This window comes from Grus americana, chromosome 6 (assembly GCF_028858705.1).
Source record: "Grus americana isolate bGruAme1 chromosome 6, bGruAme1.mat, whole genome shotgun sequence".
NCBI classification, from domain to species: Eukaryota; Metazoa; Chordata; class Aves; order Gruiformes; family Gruidae; genus Grus; species Grus americana.
Window position 1 is genome coordinate 30,543,406 of NC_072857.1, and position 11,372 is coordinate 30,554,777.

The window sequence follows — 11,372 nt, forward strand, 5'->3', positions numbered from 1 at the left end:
CTGGAAAAGCAAAAGACCTAGGACTGACTGTTACCCTTAGCATGACTGATGTTTCCTTTTTGGGTCCGAGAACAGAGACAGCCCTTGACATTAAGTGTAAGGATGGCCTTTATTCATAAAAAAAAAAATTACAAAGGAAGATGACTGTAGTATTGAACAGATTGCACCATGATCACCAATTTTAATTATTATTATTTTGTTAATTTTAACAGGTGTACTCTCAGTACCAGTATTTCAGTTAATGCTCATTATTTAGCTTACAATAGTATAGACATCACTCTTAGCAAAAATCTTTCTTAAATTATGAGCCGTCCTGAGAATTTCCACTAGGAATCCAGGTTCTGGGGAACAGGTAAGCTGTTTGGTTTAACACATCAACTGCCAGCATAAAATAATCTCTGCACTTCAGGGGGAGGGGGTAGAGTTTAGTCTCTTACCTTCCAGCAGTCATGCATTTGCAGAGCAGTGCAAGCCAGCTGTCCCGCCCCCCCCCCCCCCCCCCCCCAGCCCTGCTGTTGGGCAGCTGTACCTGGAACCTTCTCTCTGCCTGAGAGAAGTGGCAGCAAGGCTGCCCCAGAATTGATGCCTGGACAGGACCCAGAGCTCGCAGGAGTGGGGCAGTTAGTACAGAGGATTGCTTTATGCTGAAAGTACAATGATGAGAAAGGCCTTGGGGAGATGGGGTTATTTGGAGCAAGTGGTGCGGATGGAAGTGTCACACCAAGTTACCACACAAGCCATGGCCTCCTAACTTGGGAGGCTTTTTACAATTTAATTTGCAAACAGAACTGCCATAAATCCCATTCACCATATCATGTCTACTCCAATATAGATAGAAAACCCAAGGGGTAAAATGGATTTCGTTGCAGAAGGCCTTAAATTACATTATTACAGTAGAAAATACAGGAGGTAGAATATAACTGAAAGGACAAATGCAGGTTAGAGTTAAATCTAGAATAGCTCCTGTAAGCTACTTAAAACATGGTTTTTAAAAACTAAATCCAGTATTTCAATAACTATAGAAAAACGGTTAAAATAAATTGCCATGAGAGCCCTTATATCATGCTTGATACAGGGAGGTAGGATGTAAGAATCAGGACACATGAGACATGACACTTATCTACAACTCCTGTTTGCTTTACTGAGGACAGAGTTTCACAGGTCAGTCACCCTCTTCAGCTTCAGACTCTGACTCTGGAACAGAGAGAGAGAGCTGTCAACAGGCTGCCAGCAGGTCAGTCCCCCCAGCCCCCACCCTGCATCCCACTAAGAGCTGCTGTTGTGTCCACATGCATTTCACTGGCAAGTTTTTCTAACCAGTACCAGGGGCACACCTAGTGTTAGGGACAATTAAAATACCACCACCCCCCCACCCCCCTCAAAGCACTAGTGCATTAAGGTTCCCAAAATTCACAAGCTCAGCTTGGGAGCCAAGCTGCTGGTTACCTTCTTCAGCATTCTTGAGCCATTCCACAAACTTTTTCATTTGCTCCAGAAAGACACTCTTTCCCTTTGCAAGGTGTGCATCTTTATACCACTTGAGGATGGGTTCTTCACTCAGAACTTCAGCTGTAAGACATACAGGAGCAGTATTACTAACACAGCAAACCACCCAACACCAGCTCCTGAGAACCCTGGACTTCCCCCTGGAAGCACTACACCATATCCTCCATGGCTGTGCATGCATGCCCTAGGAGTGCCTCCTATTTGAAATTCTGAGCACCATGCATTTTAGAGTGGCTGCCCAGGTTTCCTGAGCACTGCATCTAGGAGCTGCAGTTTGACCCCCACCAAATCTTGAGTATTTCACAGCTATCTGAGATGCCACACTAAGGAAAGCTTCAGTCAACAGCTAAGAATGGATGCAAATTAAAGCCCAAGGTACAACATAGGAAGTGTTTAACTTTTTTTTTTTTAATTTTACAAGTACAATATAGTCTTCAGTTTAACAACAAGCTTCCTTACATTCCTGTGATGGTTCCACAGGTGCACAAGCATGTTTTTTCAGTAACACCTTGTAACAGCGAGTCTAGAGCAGTCCAGAACACCTTGGTGGGCTGTCTCTGGCTGTTCAGTCAGTGTTCAGATACACTATTGCCTATCTTTCCTTAACTTAGAAAATTTAAATTTAGCTTTCATCTACCACAGCTCGAGCTGCAGTAGACAGGCATCCCCCCCATCTAGAGTAGTACCTCCCATGTGCCAAGAACAGCTGCATCCACCTTTGCATTTTACTGCTCCAACTTTGCAAAGAGAAGGCAGAAAATTCTTCAGCTCATAAAGTACAATGTTGTAGCACTGATCTTCCGTAAAGGTCTTACCAGAACTGAAGCATTCTGCAACTACAGCTTTAAAAAACCCCCAGCCACCCCCACCAAAAAACCACAACCACCCCCCAAAAGCCCCACAAACCTACAACCTCACAGAAGTTACCTTTATAGAAGAGCACCACTATTTTCTGGAAGGCCTTCATGAAGTGAATGTTGTCATAACAATACTCCTGAATCTTCAACAGAAGAGTCAACTCTGACTGACCTTGAGTAGTAAAGGCAGCAAGTAGAGGGCTGTATTGCTGTAAGAGGAATGACAAATTGGCACACACAGAGCACTGCACCTTCATCACCCGACTAGACCAGTTTTACACAGTTCCATCAGCCACAGCTTTGAAATGTGCAACTCCCCCAACCCCAGAGTGCTTCTGCAGAGGTGATACTGCTTTTCCCTCGGTAACATGGACTGTAATACCACAGTTACAAAGGGAAGAATTCCCTCTCTAATGCTGTTTTCTGCACTGGGGGTGTGTGTGTATGTGTGTAGTATGTTTTAATTCATTTAAAAGGGAGCTAGAAACAGGGAAGCTCCAGCCCTACCCAACAGGTACAAAAGTCCATACTTAAGTTACAATACCTTCAAGTGCTTAATGGCTTGCTCTGCTACCAGCTCCTCTTTCTTGTTCCATTCCACTGTGCTCATGACACTTGACCAGATTATGGCTACCACAGTCTGTTCCGAGATGTTGTTTTTCTTCATCTCCTCTTTCACGTACAAGATTATCTGCCAGTTACAATTAAAGAGTCAGCACATAGGCCATATACAACACAGCTAAATTAAAACTTCTGTTCTAAAGGCAACCTAGAAGCCTTCAGAACCACAAACAACCCCCTTGATCATACAGCAGGATTCAGAACATTAAGGAAAGACTATGAAGCTAATACCGAACCTAAATTCTTAGTGAGAGCTAGGTGTTTAAGCTCAGTATTTAATTAGGCACTAATCTGAAGATAGATGCTACTGCATTTCAGATAAATTGAGCTAAATTTAAAAAGAAAAAAAGAAAAAAAAAACCCACCTACACTTTGTCTACACACACTTACATCCTTGAACGGATCTCCCCGTGACATCTGCTCCTGAAGTTCTTTCTGCAGCTCCTTCCGAGCTCCTATGGTTTGCTGGTTCCGAACATACTCGGAAAGTTCTTTTAGTCCTGCTTCAGTGAAATACTTGGAGAAGTGTTCAACACTTTGTTTGTTGGCTGGGAAGAGTTCCTAAAAACCAAAAGTTTACAACAACTCTTTGACAAAAGAAATGCGTGTTGATTACTTCGCTGATAAATGCTGTTTACTAAACTAGCTTAAGAAGCAAATCAGTAATTTCAGTGGTACTCACCATCAGCCTGTTATCCATATTTACTTTACGAAGACTGACAGCCACTGCATTAATATCTTTCTCATTTATCCATGATTTGAATAGCTTGACTGCAAAAGCTGCAGAAACACCTGTGCAACAAGAATAGCAGTATTATTACTGAAATTCAAAACAGAGGGAATGATAAGGCCTGAGAGTCCAGGGCACCAATTTGTCAGACCCCTGCTCAAGGCCACAGCAGCTGTCCCCAGAAGCAGCCCCAGCACAGTCTGCAGTACCTCTGCCTGAGGATACTGCCACCTCTGGCATGTCAGACTTTTCTCACCACTCAGCATCATGAAGGCTTCCGTGTACTAAACTCAGCTCTCCTTGCTGCAATTTAAGAAGGAACCTGAAGACATGACACATCTACATCCTGAAAGGTCCCTCTCCAAAATACAGTGCTGCCTTGCTGGGCAATACTAGTGACAGCAGCCCCAGCGTCATGCAGGGAAGTCCTAACCACAAGTTTTCTGAAAAGGCTAGTTTTCTAAAGTCTTAGCAAGACCTTCCATGTTGTGAGGCAGGATTTGCTAATCCTGTAGTAAATCTATCACCAGATGAAACTAGTAAGCTGGAAGGGTGTACTGTCATCACAATTTCCACCTACTTGTCATGGTTCTGTCCCCACCATCCTTCCCTAAAGAAGGAGTTGGACAACACTTACCTTCTTTAACCAAGTTCTCATTGTAAAGACTGTTGAGAATTGATGCATTAAGTGTTCCGTTGGCTAGCAAAATACCCGTCAACATGGCCAGTTTGTTCCGCTCAGACTCTGAGAACCCTTTCAGGAACAGCAGCAACTGCAAGAGGAAGTAAGAAGAGTTGTCATAAAACTACCATCTCACTGAAGTTTGGCTACTGCCTTCATGTTAGACACTCATTTCAATCAAGCCATTCAACTAGCAAAAGCACCAGTCCACTGGGAATCTACTACTCATACAAGCTAGCTGTTCTTCTGTAAACACCTCGGTCTAGACAAGTGGTCCGTGCAGTGGGTGGGAACAGGCTGACAGGCTGCACCCAGAGGGTGGTGGTAAATAGTTCTGTTTTGATCTGGCCACCTGTCACAAGTGGGGTGCCCCAGCAATCGATACCAGGCCCAATGCTGTTTAATATCTTCAAAAGTGATCTGGATGATAGGATCAAGTGCACCCTGATGAAATTTGGGGATGATACCAAACTGAGTGGGGAAGTGGACGCTTCAGAAGGGAGAGTCACCCTGCAGGAAGACCTGGATAGGCTGGAGGAGTGGGCTAACACAAACCTTATAAAGTTCAACAAGGACAAATGTGAAGTCTTGCACCTGGGAAAACATAATCCAGGAGTGCAGCACAGACTGGGATTTTTCACAACGAGAACAATGAGCCTTTGGAATAATCTCGCCAGGCAAGTGGTGGATTCCCCAACACTGGGCACTTTTAAGATTCGGCTGGGCAGGGTGCTGGGCCATCTTGTCTAGATGGAGCTTTTGCCAAGAAAGGTTAGACCAGATGATCCTTGAGGTCCTTTCCAGCCTGGTATTCTATGATCTTAAGTGTTCTATTTTAATAACCCATTGTATGGTAAAACTCTTCTGTATAGAGTAATTAACTAGCAGAATTTGAAGGTTTATTTGCCTGCTCATAAGGAACTACTCCATACCTTTTTGACTTCATCTTCAAAGCCTTTCTCCAGGTACTTGTAACGCCTGATTAGCTTGTTAAAAACCTAAAAAGATACGGCATGTATTAATTTTTGCTCTGAACTATCATTTAATTAGAATTTTTTTTTTAAAAAAAAAATCAAGTTCAGTATGGTCTGAACCCTTTACAGCACTTTTAGCTTAGAACAGTGCTACTTGTACCTCTTCTAGTAAGCTTCTTAAAGCCATGCATTACTTTCACCTAAACTTTCAACTACGCAAACATTTCATTTTCGACCACAAAACAGTTTAAGTTAAATTGTACTCATTTCAGAACTAACCTGAGCAAATGCTTGCATGGTTTCAAGGTCTTCCTGTGCTGCAAATACACAGACATTTGTGCGTGTCATGTCATCTGCCAGGGTACCACCTGGGGCTAAAGAAGAGTTTCAGCATTAGTGGTATTACTCCCCAATGAAAGTACTGAGTAGTCTCCACAGTAAGAATTCCAATACTCATAACATCCACCATGTTATCCTTTCATGATGGACACTAGATCACTGAGGACACTCCTACATTTCCATCTGCTCCACTGCTGTACTGGAATTTTAAAATCGGTAGCTTAGATATGAACATTTAAATATTCTGACCCCCTACAGCTAAGCGGATTGGCAACGCATCTTGTTTACATATGGATAAATTAACATGACCATATGAGTTCCTCTTCCCTTAAAGGAAGCCACTAACGCTGCTTAAGCCTAGCAGGCGTCTTTTTAGTGTCTGCTGCAATAGTGCTGCTTTGTAAGTGTCTTGTAGATAACAGAGTAAGTCACAACAGGAGATGAAACACAGAGTTCAACATTCAGTACCCCTGAGATGAGCTTAAAACAGTCTTGAAAGGCACTTCAGCTTTTTAGCTGCTCATTAGAAGATGCTTCTTCACCATTCCTCTTCAGTTTAATACAAGCATTTGACTGGTAGCCAGGCTGCTTCACTAACTAGGGTGAATTCAAGTCACCAACTCCAGCACCAGAATACCTCACCACTGATTTCTATGCCATACTATATATAAGGGAGATCCTTTTGTTAGGTATTAGTCAGAAAAATGAGTTAAAGATGGAAATAAGCATTAGTGGTAAGAATGTTAAAAAGCTGGTAAAGCAACAGGATGCCAGTTTTTATTTTGGCCTTGTCTGACTAAAGATCAAAAGGTAGTCTACTTAGCTACTTGTTACAGAGAGTTGAGTAAAGGATTCCTCTATCACCATTAATGCAGCAACGCATTTTTCCCTTCCCCCTCAGCCTCATTCCTAGAAGGAACACTTCCCAACACAGCATGTACTAATTAAGACTCTTGAAAGTAAACCCACAGATTGTAACAATTTGTACATTAACACTTTCAAGCAGCGATGCTCCATGTGGCAGACAAGTTTACTTACTCACGCTACCAGCTCTCCTAACATCAGCAGAAGAGCCTCTTGCCAAAAGGAACATCACAGTAACCTGAGTCTACATAACACTGTTCCAATACACAGCTTTGAGATAAGCCTGCATGAAGTTAAAGCATTCTGAAAGCCTTGCTTTTGAGCATTTGTTTGAGCAAGTCACCTGACATTTCTACAGTATCAGTGTGAAGCCCACCTGAACATGCAACAGACACACCAAACCAGCCCCCCTGCCCCAGCAGAAGTGCCATCCACAGTCTGACTGTGGCCCAGAATCAGGTATTTCCTCTCCTCCCCCAATGCATTTAGGTCATTTGAATTCTATTTCTGTTACATTGGCATTTGCAGAAGATTTTCTGTAAGTTTCTCATTTAAGTCCTCCCCCCAACTACTGCATAAAAATGCTAAAGTCTAGACAGACTTTTTCCAATCTAGGCAGACAACATAAAGGGTCCTCTTCACAGCCTGTATTTTAAATGAGTCCCTGCCATCTGAACCCCTTCTCGCTAAGCAGTATTTAGTCAAGTAAGAAATGTAAAGTCTAAATCTAGAAGTGTCACTTTTTTTTTAAGCTACTTTTGAATCTCATTTAGCTTCATCTACTTCTTACCTGGTCAGTGAGCATCTGTTTCGTTCTTTGTTCTTTACACACAGTGTGCACGTAAGTTTACAAGACCTTTTGTCATCTCATTTCACTTCCTCAGTTCCCTGTGTTTTCTGCTGACTTGACCACCCTCTCATTTCTAACTCCCGATTATCTGCTAGAGCCCATGACCTCACTATTGTCAACAACAAAACAATCTGTAATAGCATTTCCAAGACTAATCATATCAGATTCGCCTGTAAACAATACTACTTTCCAAAATAACAGGGCGGGGTGCACAAAACACAGGATCATGTCAGAATCTTTCAGGACAACTCCATTGGCCTTGTGGCCACAGACCACACACCCGAAACAAGCATTCATCCATCTCACATCAGCAGACGTTAACTTGACTACAGAGTCAAGATCCACTCCCGGTTAAAAAAAAAAAATAAATCTAATAGATTTTTCCTTTAAGCCAAGCTCGTACAGTCTATGCTTTGAAGAATGCAAACTGACTCAAGCAAAACTGCGGCAGAATATAGAGAGTATTTCTACGGTAATCCAATTGCTCAATCACTAAGATGGTCAGATAGTTTACCACAGATAACTTAAACCCTGCTCTATACACTCAATGGACTCTTTAGCAGAGGTTTTACACTGAAAGAAAACAGTGAGCTTTTGCAGAGTTGAGTGAATAAAGACTGACAGCAGCCTCAAAGGGACTTACCCAGCATTCCACCAGCCACCAGGATGTCAAAAAGTGTTTCTGCATAGCGGCGATAGTCAAGTTTTGCACCAGAAGCATCAAGAAACTTTGCTACTGCCTCCAAGTCAGTGCCAGTTTCGGTTAAACCTTGAATAATGCAGTCCTGGAACTGAGTAGGGTCAAACCTCTCTTTTTCATCTGTAAAGAAAAAGCGTCGAAATGAAGTTGCTGCACACAGCTGCTTGGTTTTAAAAGTTTATTAAAAAAGCTTACTAAAAACCCAACAAAATTCAACTAAATAAAAACCACCCCAAAACCCTGCACTTGCAGGCCTGAAGTTACACAGAGCTGAGATAATTCCAGTCTTCCAAGACAGCTGGTATTAACTAGCACAAATAGTGAGCTAAGAGTGTAGCCTAAAATTAATTTCGACAGCCAATATAGCAGTAAGAAGTTTTATTGCTTTCACTCCCCTATTCAGTCAGTGCTGGGGGATGAGGCTATCAAAAGCTAAAACATTCCTTAGTTATCTCTAATTGAATTCTTACCGTACTTTCACTAAGAACAGTTGTTTGTGATGATCATTAGATGGCTCTAATCTGACTTTCTCAGTTTGATTCTTGTACCCTGTTAACACATTAGATCACTGTTTCCCTCCAAAGAGAGAGGCTTAGCTACATGCTGGAAGGCAGTTCTTAATGCGTGTCCCCAGAATTTTGTATACTTGACTCCATTACTCATGTTCCATTTCAGCCCTTTGGGCCTCTCACAACCTTTGTTGTTATTAAAACAGAACACGTGCTTCTTCATAGTTGAGATGCAACAGTTGATCGGAGCCTTGTTTTTCACTGTAGGTAGGGCATAGTTAATATGCAACAAATCCACTCATGTAACTAACAGAAACCCTTAAATGGAAAAGGTCTTCAACTTTACTCATCTCAATTTGTCCTTAAGACTATGCAAACCATGAGAGGAAAGCTTCCAAAGAAACAGAACTCAGCTGCAAATCCTACTTTGACTGCTGTCTATAACAGCTTAGCCAGTTTTGTTACCATCTGTTAGCAACCTTTCCGTAAGGGACATACTAGTGTCCTTACATTCAACTCAAGTATCAACACATTGGTAACAGTTGGGTAAAAGTCTGGAAATACTGGATCAGTTATTTCCCAGGACAGATCCATGAAGCTCATTGTTACTGCAGAGTTGCATGGAAGCCAAACTATGGTTAAATGCTTAGAGAGAGACAAAAACCCGAGGATGCTAGCACTTCATCTGCTGGACAGACTAAATCCAACTCTCACTTCAACAGTTTCTCAAGGTGCTTTTACTTTAACATTAAAATAGGTTCTGTAAGTCAACATATACTTAATTACTAGTTCAGTATGTACAGCATCCTTAATGCTATCAGTTTGAGCCAGAATATGACTAGTGTATTAATAAAACAACATTAAACAGAAACTCTAAGAGCTGTCTCCACTTCTTTAGGTTTAAAAAACACACCACCAAAATACTAAATTAACCATACCTCTTCTTCAATCATTAATTCTTCTTATGGGAGTAACTATGCACACACAGAGATAGACTTGCACATCCCACACTTTAGGGTTTTTTTTGTTTGGCTGGGTGTGTGGTAGGGGATTTTGGTCTTTTTTTTTTTGTTTGGGGTTTTTTTTTTTTAATTTAAATCAGGTATTCTTATAGGATTAAGGGGACAACGTAACTTTTATCCAGTGGCTAACACTGACATTCCTACTAGATTAGACGCTCCTTACATTTACGTATTAATCCACAACAAGCCTGGGCTGGAGCTTCCCTGTAATTCAAGGGTACTAGATACTTCTGCTTTCAGGCTAAGCATGCTCAATACAGTTCTAGACTAAATGTTGTCAAGACGTGGTTACCATAGTCAATTCAGCTACAATTCTTACTGAGAAATATTTTTTGTTAGTACAGAGAACATTCTAGCACCCGGTTAGCCTCAAGACTTTGTATTCAGCATGGTCTCATTTAAAACATTTGCAAGAACATAAAGGCATGAGAGTTTTTTTGACAGAAACTGACTTTCTACTGGGGACCACACACACAGCACCGACAGCAGGTTCTGGCAATACACACACTGCAGCTAGCTCACCTCTTTTTCTAGTTTTAAAACGCTGGCCTGATAGCGTCGGCTTCTGCGGCTTTTGATTATTCATAAAAGACACCCTGCAAGGAAGCAAGAAGCGCAGCTCAGGCCGCTGACACGGAGCCTGCCCGCACGGCCGCCCCGGGAGCTCGGCGGCCGTCCCGCACGCCCCGCTGGCGGAAGGCGCCCCGCCAGCTCCCCGCGCCGCTGCCAGCCCGGCCTCCCCCTCTCCCAGCCGCCAGACCCCGCGCTGCTGCTCCTTCCCTCCGCCGGCCTCCATTTTCCCCACGGCACACGGCAGCTAGCGAAGAGGCACCGGCCCCCGCCCCGGCTACCCGGCACGCACCGGGCCTCCCCAAGCGGAGGCGGCGGCAGGGCGTTGGCAAGACCTGCGCGGAGCCGGCTGCGGCGGCGCCCCTCACCCCCGTCCCACAGCGCTGAGGTGGCGGCTTTGTTGCCGCCGCGCTCCGGTACCCGTGCGGAGGAAGATGGAGATCGAGCTCTCCCCCGCCGCCGCCGCCTTCCACTCGAGTGCGGCGCGGCCGTTACGGCCTGGCCTGGCCTCGCGTGGCGGCAGCCGGCCGCAGCCGGCCCCATCCGGCCGCGCCACACCGCCTCCCCCCGGCAGCGCACGGCGGCCGCCCCCCATCCAGGCCCATCTCCTCACCGACTTTAAGGCAGAGAGAAAACACCCGAACTGCCCGGAGCAGAGACAAACGCGAGCAGCGGCGAGGAGCAACGGTGGCAACGAAAGCTCTCTGGGCGGAACCAACGCGAGAGGAAGAGGGGAGGACCGCGCTAACGCTCCGCCCGGGGCGGACCATCCCGCTCCGCCAGAGAGAATGGGGGAAGAAGGGCCCGAGAAGGGGGCCGGGCTTCCCCGGGGCCGCCTGCTCCCAGCTGCGGGCTCACCGACACCTAACGGTCCTTTGCCCCGCGCGCTCCCCTTCCGCGCGAGCGGGAGTGCCCGTCGGATTCCGGCCCCCCCCACCTCCGGGGAGTGAGCGCGTCCGCCCCCCCACGCCCTCGTGATTTACCGGCACGCGCAAGAAGCCATCCGGCGTCCCCCGCGCCAGCCGTGCACGTGCATCGAGGGCAGCGCGGCTCCCCAGGAGAGCGGCCCCGCCGCATCCCCCCGGGTGGGGAGGGTCCCGCGTGGGGTCGCGGGCCGTGGCGGCCCTCCGGCGGTGCCCGGCCCAGAC

General features: G+C 45.1%; 1 protein-coding gene across 2 annotated transcripts; it reads right to left on the reverse strand.

Moving 5' to 3' along the window:
- Positions 1-90: 90 nt before the first annotated feature.
- Positions 91-11,101, reverse strand: BZW1 (basic leucine zipper and W2 domains 1). Of its 2 annotated transcripts, XM_054830031.1 has the most exons (12): positions 10,838-11,101; positions 10,177-10,250; positions 8,067-8,243; positions 5,650-5,744; positions 5,329-5,394; positions 4,352-4,487; positions 3,667-3,776; positions 3,375-3,545; positions 2,908-3,054; positions 2,434-2,572; positions 1,447-1,569; positions 91-1,194 (listed from the first exon to the last, which is right to left on the reverse strand). In XM_054830031.1, the coding sequence occupies exons 2-12, from the start codon at positions 10,238-10,240 to the stop codon at positions 1,163-1,165; spliced, it is 1,260 nt and encodes a 419-aa protein (XP_054686006.1). In that variant the 5' UTR covers positions 10,241-10,250; positions 10,838-11,101; the 3' UTR covers positions 91-1,162. The 2 variants fall into 2 exon arrangements, with proteins under 2 accessions (XP_054686006.1, XP_054686007.1); XM_054830032.1 differs by lacking the exons at positions 10,177-10,250; positions 10,838-11,101 and having other exon boundaries at positions 5,739-5,744; positions 8,067-8,144.
- Positions 11,102-11,372: the final 271 nt, after the last annotated feature.